Source organism: Theobroma umbraticum, unplaced genomic scaffold (assembly GCF_002168275.2).
Source record: "Theobroma umbraticum cultivar Fairchild unplaced genomic scaffold, ASM216827v3 scaffold_95.0, whole genome shotgun sequence".
NCBI lineage: Eukaryota > Viridiplantae > Streptophyta > Magnoliopsida > Malvales > Malvaceae > Theobroma > Theobroma umbraticum.
The window spans coordinates 717897-731010 of NW_018397257.1; the positions used below are offsets into that span (position 1 = coordinate 717897).

The following is a 13114-nucleotide window of genomic DNA, read 5'->3' on the forward strand; positions in this document are numbered from 1 at the left end:
AAGGAGGCAATAATAAAACTACAATCCAAGCTTTGTTCGCATTATCAAATTTATAATATCTCCTTTAGATTCAGAATAATGGAATCAAAATCATCAAGGTGTGTTATATTGGGTGTACCTTCATTTGGAGGGTGCGGAAGCTCATTTTTGAGAGATTTGGCATATATTTACTCGCCAACTTGAGTCACAATTCCAATTTGGGAGTCTTTTCTGCTACATCTTATGACTCTACAAGCTTTCTCCAACATCAGGTTATTCATTTGCCAATGAATTCTTCAATGACTTGTCCCTACCACCAAAAAGCTCTAGTAAACCTATTGAATCAACAAAATCAAGCTGATACACCACAAACTGAAGGTATTTTGCAAATGCATGAGCAATTTATGAAAACCTTACAATGCACACTAAAAATCTAGCACCAAGAGCATAATCACCTTTTGCAATCTTTGCACAGACGGTAATATTGGGTGTTTTGATGCAAGATTTTGAGAATTAGATCCTAGTGTAATTGATAGAGAGCAAATCTATTTATAAAAAGAAAGGAATGCAGAACAAGAAACACTAGCATTTACATGATTCTTGACAGTTTATACCCACAAGAAGAGATAGTTAAAAATTTGTCGTAATTATAATTCAGAAAACAGAATTTATAATGATTGTATTGGGCAACTTCACCAAATCCAAAGTTTCAAAACATTCAATAACCATTCTCTTGAATTCGACATTCTAAAAGCCATATGTTACCGGTAGGTTGCTAGATCTCTTGATGGGTAAAAACCCAAAAACGAAGAGAAAATTTATGAGTGATTCCTTGAAGCAAAAGGCAAAAAGGGATTTCAAGCAGCAAAAACACATTCCATTGGCAGCATTTGCCTTGTTGATTTGTTAACTTATTGTCGTGTTGAGTAAAGAATATTTGTAGAAAAATGTAGATATCCGTTTGAGGTAAAGGATTAGTGACATTGTGTAATTAGGTATGGGTCATGGGGAGTTTGCTTTGTCTACGGAACATGGTTTGGGATAAAGGGGCTGGTGGCTGACGATAGGACCTATCACAACTGTCATAGCATCAGAAAAGCCTGTGACTTCTTACTGTCGAAGCAGCTTGAATCCGGTGGCTGGGGAGAGAGCTATCTTTCCAGCCAAAACAAGGTCGATTTCCTTTCCATTTGTTCAATGGCATTGCAGCTTACTATGGTTTTCTTGCTACTTTCCTGGGTTTTGTAACAGCTGTAGCATATCTATGTACAAGGATTACTGGGTTTGTTTTTTGAAGAACAGGAGTACACGAATTTGGAAGGAAACAAAGCGCACCTGGTGACGACGGCATGGGCAATGTTAGCTCTGATGGAAGCTGGACAGGCGGAGAGAGATCCAACACCATTGCATCGTGCGGCCAAGGTGCTGCTGAATTCACAGTTGGAAAATGGAGAATTCCCGCAGCAGGACACCATTGGAGTGTTCAATAAGAATTGCATGATCAGCTACTCAGCCTACAGAAATATATTTCCCATATGGGCCCTTGGGCACTACCTTAACCGCCTTCTGCTTCCTTCTCCCTCACAGCTCAAAAAGGCCTAGACGGACCCACTTCTGTAAATATATCAAACGCTGTGTGTGATTGTGATCAAACTTTGACTCTTTCCAAAATAATTATGCTTTTGATTTTCTATCACAGGTAAATATATTATAGTATTTGAAATTTTGAACAAATAAATTATATATTTTATTGACAAAATTAATTTTAATTATTACATTTTAAAATATATTGTTATTATTATTGTTTTGAAATATACCTAAAACATTAACAAAATAAATAATTCTTTTCAGAAGAAAAACCAAAAATATAAAAAACCAAAAGAGATTTTTTAAAACAAATTGGAAGTAATTTTTTTTATTGTTAAAAGTTTATTTAACATTGCAAAGAGGATATAATTTTTATAATTTAAAAAATCATGAGTATAAAAAAGAATATCTTCTATTTTTTAAAAAAATTTAAATATATTTTTTATTTTATGAATTTTCCAATCTTTTATAATTTCTTAAAAATAAATTTATTTTTTTATTGTTCTAAAAATTGCTAATCAATAAAAAGTTTTTTTTAATTAATATTAATATGAATTTGCCCGATGCTTGATTGTTTGCGACACAAAAAATACTAGGTTTTTCTATTATAAAATAAATTATATGACTTTTTACTTTTATTATTACACATTTAAGTTAAGATATTAAGAAAATTAATTTCAATTTTACTATGTATCTAATTTCTTTATGTTGAACTGTAATCAAATTATACTTATTATTACCTCTTACTATGTTTAAAATAATTATAATATATTTTAACTAAATTATAGCACATTTTATCAATTTTATATAAAATTCTTTATTCTCACACATTTATATTTTAATTAAAATAATATTTTTGTTAACATTAACATTTTCTTTAATTTTGCAAAATTATATTTTTTGTGTAAGAATTTTTGATAGTTAGGTTGAAGGATAGAAATTACTTTAATAGTTATTTACAAAAAAATAATGTATTTTTCCATTTTACAATAAACAATATGATCTTTTTTTAAAATTTTATACATTTATGTTATAAGTTTAGAAAGCCTAATTTCTACTTTACCATACAACTCACTTATTTACAATAAACCATAATATAGTTGTCTTTATTATTACTTTTCATTGCATTTAAAATCATTATTATTTATTTCTAGTTATAATTGAAGAATGGAAAATTCGAACCCTGCTCTTTAAATAGGAAAATAATGCACCAATCAATAAGTCAAATGTTGATTTCTATGTTTTCTAGACATTGTACATTAGATTTACATATTTTTCTCTTTATTCTCATGAAACTTTAACATTTTTATTTAATTAATTAATTTTTTTTGTATAAAATTTTTTTTACATCTAGGTTGAGGAATACAAATTATTTTAAAATTAGTTTTTCAAAAAATAATTAAAATTAGTAATAAATAATAAAATTGATCTTTTAGATGCAAAAAATTTAATTATATTAGATTACTTTCATAAGAGAATTAGTTACTTCTACCATTATCCACCAACCCAAACCTAAGACAAATTTTATTCCTAACTATTAATTAAATATTAACTCAATTAAAATAAAAATTGCATAGAGTTTGAGAATGAAATATTTTTAATTCTAATAATGTTGAATAATTTATAAATTAATATTACAAAATTTAATCATTTATACTTTTTTTTTGAAAAGTATACTTTTAAAGTTATCTATAATTAATATTGAAAAAAGCACGTGACAAAAAATAATAAATACAAATAAATGTATGAAATGTGTCTTTTGGTTATGGGTGAATACATTACTAAATACTGGTAATTTTATAACTAAAACTACCATGCATTCTCCCCTCCTCTCCTCTTCTCTGCGGACCAGATCTCCTTTTCTTATCTACACTTGCGACAAGAAATAAATGGGGTCTAAAGACAATTCATGGCCATTTGCAGGAACTGAAACTTTCATTCCATTGGTCAAGTTAAATCATGCTGCACCCCCAAATTTCAATCAACTCACAAAAATTATCTGCCTGCAACTTCAAAATTGTGAATTACTGAGGAAAGTGACCATGCATCTTGTTCCTTGAAACAACGTATCTACTCTCTGCCATACGTCGCATTGAATTTCAAGGAGCTGCTTTGCCTTGCCTTGTAACTTTGAATGGCATCGGATAGTTTCGCCATGTATCTGACATTACATCAAAGAACAACTTTAACATAAGAAAACGAGCCAGAATATTACACATAACTCTAATTGTTGCTCAAAAGTAGCAATGAACATATTAATCAAGGAAAGCCCACTCAAACGCCATTTAGACTTTCCAACTTCAGAATTTTGAGCTCATTGCCACTCGTACAATTTACAAAACCTACGTCATACCAAAGTGGCCAATGACCAAAATCCTTTTACCGGAAAACAAAATTCCTTTAAATAAGGTAAGAAACCGATACCTTAAGAAATAACCTTATAAGTGCTTGTATGAACTCAAAGTTGTTTCTACAGGAGACCTCATGAATAAAATAGTCCAATAGTAGTTCGATTGAAACCATCTCAGGTCGGCTATCAACTTCTTGCTGATTCTCATCATCTATAATTTGAAGCATCCTAAGCTCCATATCCAAAGTCGAAGGAGATAAACCTTTAACATAATCAGTAAATGCTGAAACTGCAACAAGTTAAGCACACAAAATCTGAGCTGCAATATGTTTGCCACAAATATTTGATAAAATTTCAACAGTGCAACCTTTCAGCTAAAGTCAGAAAATAATGGCATTTTATAATACTTACAGTTTTTCATCTCAGCGGAAGACTGAAGAAGTTGCAAAAATGGAGATGGTGGCATGTCAACTTTCCTGTCATTCTTTTCCAATTCATTGTCTTTTGCTTCATTATCCCCATCAGCTGGCTCACTAGGCGTGAATAATATCTCTCCAGAAAGAGATGGAATTGAAGGCAGGAAGAAAGGTGCCTTCTCAGGTTTTTTCGGAGGCTCAATTGGTTTGTTGCGAACCTGCAATTATTGTTTTAGTTTTTTTAATAATGCAATTTATGGAGTCAATCTTTGCAGAACCCTACCAAAACTGTATTAAAGGCAAAATATGATGAATGAACATATATTAGCATCCCTACTTTCAATACCTAAATACTTAAGAAAAAAGTATTCAGGAAGAGTAAAGAGAGACCTTTATAATGTCTAAATTGATCAAGCTTTGCCATTGACTTTTTGGCAATAGTGAGAGAGTAACTAGTTCTGGTATCTGCTTAATGAAAGTTGCAGAAACAGAGGTGTCTTTTGAAACTGAGTTGTCCACAACAGGTTCATTAGAATCCTCAGTTTGAGATCCATCCATAGATGAGATGGATGGCAACTTGACCTTTACAACTTCCTTTCCGCTTGCGAAGGAATCCACATTTGAAGCGCCAGAGAAGATTGACTGATTAACCCTGATCAGAATTGCCAGCCACTTAATTCTTCTTACTAAGATATAAGACCAAAACATAGTCACAAGGAACACCAGAATACCGTACATTCTGAATGACTAAAATGTATCACATTTATCCTCTTCACATTTTTCCTACTGTAAAAATTATCATTCATGTTGTTTAACTATAAGAAATTCATCACATCACATCAATAAGCTTCTTCCAGGTTTTTCAGCTACTCAGTGTGAATAGAAAGATCACAAAGAAGATAACTTCAACTAATAGCCAACTTCTTTGGCCTATAAAGATAAAGGTAACAAAATTGAAAACTTACCACAGGTAAACCCCATTCTGATCAACATGGGTAGTTGCTAAAACATCCATATTTGGTGACAAGGACAATGCTGTGATAGACACATCAACATTTATAGCATCAATTTGTCTTGCTAAGACAACATCCCAAATTCTCAGACTCCCATCCATGCTGGACGATAGAAGCCATTTGCCATCCTCACTAAAACACAAGTCAGTAATACGGTCTGTATGGCCTTCAAATTTACGAACCATTCTTAATGCCACAACATCAAATATACGGATAAGTAAATCATCAGTTACAGTGGCCAAAAGACCTGCAAAATAAGGTCAACATAAAAGCAGTTGCTAAATATACTAAGAAATCGGAATGCATAGACAGAACAACCACATAGCTGCAGGAGTACATGCACACAACACACACACACGCAGACAGAGAGAGAAAATACCAGGGTTCAACACTGATAATTAGAAAGATCAAAAGAAGCGCCTACCGTTGAGACGATTGTAAACAATCTTAACAACAGCACATCCAATTTCCCACCTAGATTTTAGTTCACGTCCCTTGAAATCCCATACCTGCAGAGAGTATCAATTCGATGAATTATAATATCCAGTAAAGTTTATAAATTAGGATAAGTTTCCATCAGAACTTGTTGCTAGTAGCTGGGAAATATTTCAAAGTAAACACAAATTAAGGTGGATCATCAGGTGCTAAAAATGCTTTCCTGTTGGGAACAAAAAAACAAAAGGTGGTAAAAATGTTTTCCTCACAACAACCACAATATACAGCCTCTATAAGGTTATAAATGCCCATTTCCCAGGTACAATTTTATTTTTACCCAATTTCTACCTTGGGCTATGCAAAGGGCATAAACAACCACTTTTGACCCACTCACAAAAATTCGGTACAATTTGGTGTCCAGTGTCACCAAGGAGTGTGCTTGGGCCATAAGGGGTAGTGCAATTTAGCAGCAGCAATTCACACCTTTCCAGGCAGAACACACTTATCAAGTTAAAGAGCTTGAGTGGCAAATGACACAGACCAGGCAGTGGCCCTTTGATTTCTTTAGTTTTCTAATTTTTATAATGAATTTTTAGTTGACAAAAGAAGGAGGTCAAATGTTACTCATTTAAAACAACTATATCCACATATTACTGTTAGAAGTCAGTATTAGATTACGATAGTAGAACAATTAGATAGGAAAGAATATACCTTAATGTCCCCATGATATCCTGCGCTTATCATTAAGGTATTTGTAGAATCACAAGCAACCCCAATGACCTCTCCATCATGAGCACTTCTTTTTGACATGTCCAGATAACTACCTCGACTGCTTCCTGATTGGAGATTGAATCTCTCAATCCAACCACCAGCTGTCCCTAGAACAGCAAAATTACCACAGGCACTGATGGCACAGGCCTGCAACCAGCTAGAAAAAATCATCAGTAGCAATTCATATAGTTCAAGAAATGCTAATTTTGAGCAGGCTTTGGTTCATCTTTGAATGGTCTAACATCAGTAGTATTTTGCTGCTTGATTTTTAAATGAAGTGGGATAGTTTAACCATCTTGTCTATAATTTAAAAAATACACAAATTTCAGAAAGAGCATTCTATGTATTCTATATTTTGGTGCAAGAGAAATATTATTAGAGATCTTAATAAATAAAAATGCAATAATTACTAACTGAGTATAGGAATTAGATTGAGCATAACCTTCACAGGTGTGGGATTTTCATGACATGGTCTCAGGATATGCTCACCAAGCACAAAATTTTGAAGTCTCCATACATATGCCTGTTCAGTATCCATATGGCATGTAACCACATTGCACCAATCTCGCTCCCTAATTTCAGCTTTTTTTTATATATATGAGAGGAAGAGGGAACACCAAAATTAGATCACTTTGAAATGTTGCAAATCTCATCTATGTTTCTAAATGATAAAACAGCATATAGTGGAAGATCATACCACAATCAAACGCAATAACTGGCTTTAATTTTAGTTCCTCTTCCTGAAATTGAAAATAAGAAACTAAGAAGCTGAAAACAAGAATTCACTAAATAGACAAACAGTACCAATATTTACAGAAGAAACTAGTAGTATACGCAGATATTTATTGGGATAACTCATGCTAGCTTAGTAAGAAAAGTTCGATGTTTCACCCCAGCCATACCTTCATTCTGAGTTTCTTGGCTCGCTTAGATATGTGCCTTTGGGAAAGCTCTCTACTTTGCTGATCCTGATCACAACAGATTTGACAGTTGTTTACCAGCAAATTAAAAAATTAGGTGAATTGAGAAGTAGCATGTGAATTTAGAAGTCCATAGATACAAAGTGAGAGTAAGAGCAAAACAATGAGTAATGTGAAGCAAAACCTAAGCTCTTTTCAAATGGCAGATTAAATAAAAAAAGGATTTTAGCCGGTTGTGCATGGGCAAAATGATACTTAGCATCAGACAAAAAGATTAAATGACATTCAAGTCTAGATTTAATTCAGACAATTTGAGCGATAGGAACAAAGAGCAGATTCATATCACAGAACTAAAAAACCAATGTGAAGATTTGGAATCTAGGAAGGTACTAAAACCTACCCAAAAAGTAATACAAAGCTAGTGAACCATTTTAGAAAAATGATGGTCAATTGCAAGCAACATGTCTTAGGGTCCAATGTTTTAATTACAAACCCATTAACATAGTTTTATAAGATACAGACTAAAAATGGAAACAAACAGAGATTAAGAAATCTTTCTTGGAAAGCAGATAAGAAAATGAAGCAATTTAATGCATAAATGACCAGTACAAGAGACAAAAGAAAAAACAGCAAACAACACTATCAATCTAGCTAAATCTGAAATAACAACAATAATAACTTATCAATGCATCGACAGGGTCTAACTTTATTTTATCCTCTTCCTGTACACGGTTTGTAATTGTACCGCCACTAAAGCAAGAATTGAGGAACAGAACATTTTACTAAACAAATCTTGTACTTTACGAAGAGAGCTGGGGAAATTCATCGTCTGCTTAAATACATGATTCAACTGCAGCCAACAACAATCAGGAATTGCAAACGTTTTGATGAAGGATGCCTTATTTGGATGTACATAAATTTGTGCAATGGTCAATCAGAAATTTCATTCATATCATATATATTCATGAAGCAAAATAAAATTTTACTGATTATAGACACCAAACCTGGATGACAGAGAAAAGGCGAAAAGCACGATCTTGGCCAGCAGACAGGATATGCCTTCCATTGGCATAGAACCTGCCATAAGCACGTAGAATTTACAACAAAACAAGGATGAAGTACAAAAAAAATCTCCCAAAATTTTGAAATACTTGAAAGTGCAGGCCAGATAGAAATTCAGTGTAACTACAAATTAGAATTTCAGAGGCCATATGGCGAGTACTACCACAAGTAGCTTACCTTGTATCCTTCTGAAATTGTATTGACCTTATTCAAAATGGCTTTCTAATATATTTTTACTTGTCAAGGAAATAAAGGGGGAAAATGAATATATAGAATGTTGCACATGCCTAAAACTAACCAGACTGCCGTTACCTGATGCAAAGTGGAGGAGCATTATGTCCGCTTCGAAACCGTAGAAGACGAGGATCCCCATCACTTGTGTCAAAAATCCACATCTACCAAAGATAATAATTCAGAAATCCATTTCCCAATAAGATAAAATGAACATGCGAGAGAGAGACCCTAATGCAAACAAACACTGATAAACATTCCACACTAATCTGAAAGAAAACCTAGTTTGGTAATAAAATAGCAAGCATGCAGACTAATTCTGCTAGCAAAGTTTAGCATCAAAATATCAACTAGCCACCAAATAGTAAGAAGTGGTGATAATAATCTACAGGTATCCACAAAATACCAACCACTTGTCTAATTAGGAAGGAGAAGAATTAGATTTAACAGAATGCATACATAGATCTGTGTAGAAGTCAATTCTTAAATAAACCATAACATAAGTATTGCCATAGTTAAGGTCCAAAACATTGAATATGATAATGTATATGTGTCTGTGTGTGTGTATCATCAAACCTCAAATATCCTTATCATACAAAGCAACTAAAATGCATATACTGCATCCTGATTCTGTTTCACCTTACTTTGACAATTTAAAACTGTAGGCGTACAAAATTTCATCAAATGGCTGGTACACGAAAGAGAATGATATTAAATTAATCATACCTTAATTGAGTTGTCAGCTGATGAACTCATCAGCACAGGCTCATTAGCAAAAAAGTGAAGTGAAATAATTGAACTTTCATGAGCCTCTCTGATGACTGATTGAAGCCTTCTTTTCTCAAGATTCCATATGCTTATGACACCAGATGAACCTCCAGATGCCAGAAGAGACTGTCCATCTAAAGAATATAGAACACACAACTTGAGTAAACATATATTTCATTTTTGAAGAGAGAGAATACATATATTTCTATAATAGGAAAAACTTGAACAAAAGCCCTATTCCCAAGCTTCTATGATTGTTTGAGATATGAGCAAAAAGCACAAAGTATCATCTAACTGGTTGATCAACCTCTTGGAGACATAGAAGGTTCTTAATTTTGAGCATGAAGGAATTACATAATGACCAAGAAAACTGCCTCATATCTGACTATAAGAAAATAGGTTAGATAAAATAAATGTCCATAATTTAGCCATGAATTTTAATTACTTCCCAACATAAATAAAGGCTGCATATCTGACTGTAAGATAACAGGTTAGATAGAATAAATGTCCTCCATAATTTAGCCATGAACTTTTAATTACTACCCAGGACAAATGAAGGCTGCAACCTATGGGTGTAAACAAAACATGCTACTTGGGCTCAGCTTAATGAATACTCAAATTTGACTCCTTCATTGGCAAGCTGAGCTCAAGCAATGAATCAAGCCAAGTTCAAGCTTTGTAATATTCAGCTTTCAAGCTTTCGAATTTTTTTAATATTTATAAGATGCTTACATATTTTTTAGTTTTCTTTGAGTTTTGAATTTGCACTCAAGCCCGAGTTAGGTTACGAGCTCTTTACTTAAGTTAATGAGGTTCAAGCATAACTGAGTTGAGCTCAAGTAGGTAGATTATTTTTCAAGCGAAACTCAAGCAGAACAAAATAAAGCTCAATCGAACTCAAGCCCGGTATGTATCGAGTCAGCTCAATTACAGTCCTACTGCAGCCTAAGCAAATTGCAATATAGATTATATAACCAAAAAACCTCCAGAACCAAGCAAAAAGCTCTTAAAAGCTTCATAATAGGAATTACCCGTACTAAACGATAAGGCAGTGACAGTGCCTCGTGCAGAATGTTTATATGTGACAACTTCTTCATCATAACGTATATTATGAACATGAATTGTTCCATCAGCACAACCAACAGCAATTACATCTAGTGCCGGTGATGAAACACAACTGCAGATCCCCGAATTCCATCCTTTAAACTCATAAAGTTTTTTCTTCGTGCTGATGTTCCAAAGCTGCAAAGAGCCCTCCTGGCTCCCTACAAGAACCTGTTCACATGCTTCCCAGTTTTACATGGCCATATTATAGTAACATTTGAAATCCATCCATCACTACATTAACAACAAAGTGGTGGCTGTTACCTTGTTTAAGTAAGTATCTGGATGCATTATACAAGTAGGAGTGAATTTTGCGTCTAGCTTGATATGTCCAATCGGAGCAAGATTGTCTTCAATTCCTTTGAACGTCCAGATGAAAACATTACCATCAGCATCGACACTTAAAACATGGTCTCCAAACAAAAGCAATAAGTTGACTTTAGCATTGTGTCTGCTCCAATTTGCTACCTGCCAAAGCATTGACTTTACCACCAGACTCCAAAAGAAAAATAAAGTAGTTTTCCACATATGTTATACAAGGCAGTGAAGCATTAACTGATTCTAGAGACTAACAAGTGATTCAGATTGGCTTACCTACCCAATACCGAATCTTCCGTTAGACTCTAAGCTGATTTTGTTAAAAAAAAAAAGAATAAGAAATTAGGAATAAGTATGAACCTGGTGAGCTCGTTTAAATACGGCAATATCAGTCCCATAGGCAGCAAACGTGAAATCACGATAGGAAGCAAGAGCTCGAATCTTCTTGGGCAGCTGAGGGCCTATACGGACAGCAATTCTTAGTTCATACATTAAAAAAAACAGAAACGAGAAACTCAAATTAGATTGAGAAAAAACAAAACAACTGACCGATAAGCACCAAATTGAGCTTTGAGCACTGCAAGAGGAAGCCAAAAGAAGGAAAAAAAGTCAATATGTGCAACTTCAGGGAAAGCGAAAAAAACAAGAAAGAAAGCTCAAGAAGATTACGTTGTAAATCTGAAAAGCTTTGCCAACAGTGACGGTGAGAAAAGTTTCGGTGCCCAATCGCTGAACAGAGAAAGGAACTCCGCTGGTTATGTACCCTATTGCTCTATATGGCTCAAATATCCCCATTCTTTTCTTTTCTTTTCTTTCAATTCAAAGAAACACAGACAGACACACAAATGGCCTGGTTGTGTGAGTCTTTTTCTTCAGAGATGGAGGAGGGTTTAGGGTTTTGGACCCAAGAGTAAAACGGCATAGACATTTGACTAAAACGGTGGGAGGAATATATTTCATTTCGTTTGGGTAATTTCGTCATTTATCCTTTTTTTTTTCGCTTCTTCCTTTTTTTTAAAGCAAGAGTGAGGGAAACCAACGTGAAAGGGTGGAAAATCTGAACAAACGGTATTTTTGGTGTTTTATTATTTTAATTTTTTAATAAAATAAAATTATTGGGTATTATATTGCTTAAAAGATAATGTTACAATATTCAGCATATATGAAAAAATATTCATTAAAATTTTTAAGAAATTAATATTGTAATTTTTTTATTTATAAATATTTTATTGAGAATATTATGTTCATGATTAAAATTATAGTTATGCATGAATATTTAAGTTTAATACACTTGTATATGTTTTCTGAATTAAATTAGTTAATTAATTAAGTAGACAAAATTTGCACGCTTTTTATGATTATTAGTGTGTTGCTTGTGCATTGTGTTGGAGACATGGATTATTTTATAAGGTTTTTTTAGAAACATGATACAAAAGCATATCTCTATCTAGACAATGCGTGGGTAAGTATCGTGGGAACCATGATACAGAAATATATCCACAGGGAACTTGTAAGAATTTGCACACTATTTTGGAGTTCCACAACTTCTTCTTTGGATTATTTCATTCACTCCAAAAACCAAAACTTACAAAAAAAAATTCATTTTAAGAAATTGCCAAAAAAGAAAAAGTCAAAATTAATAACTTAATTTCAATCTCATTTAATGTCAACATTCATTATCTTAAATTTTAATGAAAAAATGTTCTACATCCATTTTGTTACTTTTCATTGACATTTTACCTGCTGCATAAATAGTTGCAATGATTAACTGATAGTCGATTGATTGTTGAGAGAATAACAACCAAATTTTATATATCAAAAAATAAATCAATTTGCCAACCAAGTGAAGACTGGTTTCAATTTCTTCTTTTTTTGTCTTGTTTCATTTCATTACAACTCAAAATTCATTTAATAGATAATTTAACTACTCATTTTTTTTCCAATCAAATTATTCCCCTCCCTTCACCATATATATCCAAAACTAATAATGAATACAATACAAATAAATAAAGAACAAAACTATTAAAAAAAATCAACACTAAAATAGAAGAAAAAAAGAAGCTAAAACTAAAATACCTAAAACCCTCGAAGTAAAACACACACCTATGATAGAAAGTAGAACAAACCAAAAACCAAAAATATAAAAAAGGGTTAGATTAC

At 33.0% G+C, this 13114-nt stretch overlaps 2 protein-coding genes across 2 annotated transcripts in view; one reads left to right on the forward strand and one right to left on the reverse strand.

Annotated features, from left to right (window-relative positions):
- Window positions 1-1581, forward strand: part of LOC110411862 (cycloartenol synthase 2-like) — a 35498-nt gene extending 33917 nt beyond the window's left edge. Inside the window, exons 15-16 of the mRNA XM_021422204.1 lie at window positions 975-1152; window positions 1282-1581. Coding sequence (XP_021277879.1) covers window positions 975-1152; window positions 1282-1581 — 478 coding nt within the window. The remainder of the gene's footprint in view (window positions 1-974; window positions 1153-1281) is intronic.
- A 1569-nt stretch (window positions 1582-3150) lies between these two features.
- On the reverse strand, window positions 3151-11859 carry LOC110412869 (transducin family protein / WD-40 repeat family protein). Its single transcript, XM_021423514.2, has 18 exons — window positions 11624-11859; window positions 11504-11531; window positions 11315-11415; window positions 10901-11104; window positions 10564-10807; window positions 9491-9666; window positions 8846-8928; window positions 8476-8548; window positions 7454-7519; window positions 7249-7291; window positions 6994-7133; window positions 6492-6698; window positions 5770-5854; window positions 5298-5592; window positions 4723-4984; window positions 4328-4550; window positions 3991-4205; window positions 3151-3727 (listed from the first exon to the last, which is right to left on the reverse strand). Exons 1-18 carry the CDS (start codon window positions 11747-11749, stop codon window positions 3578-3580), a joined length of 2721 nt encoding a protein of 906 aa, XP_021279189.1. The 5' UTR covers window positions 11750-11859; the 3' UTR covers window positions 3151-3577.
- Between the last annotated feature and the right edge of the window lie 1255 nt (window positions 11860-13114).

Excerpts from the sequence above, each read along its gene's own strand:
- LOC110412869 (XM_021423514.2), bottom strand. The coding sequence starts at position 11,749 with ATGGGGATATTTGAGCCATATAGAGCAATAGGGTACATAACCAGCGGA. Across the intron at positions 6,699-6,993 it reads AAAATCCCACACCTGTGAAG|GCCTGTGCCATCAGTGCCTG; the intron begins GTTATGCTCAAT and ends AGCTGGTTGCAG. Across the intron at positions 5,855-6,491 it reads GATATCATGGGGACATTAAG|GTATGGGATTTCAAGGGACG; the intron begins GTATATTCTTTC and ends TACTCTCTGCAG.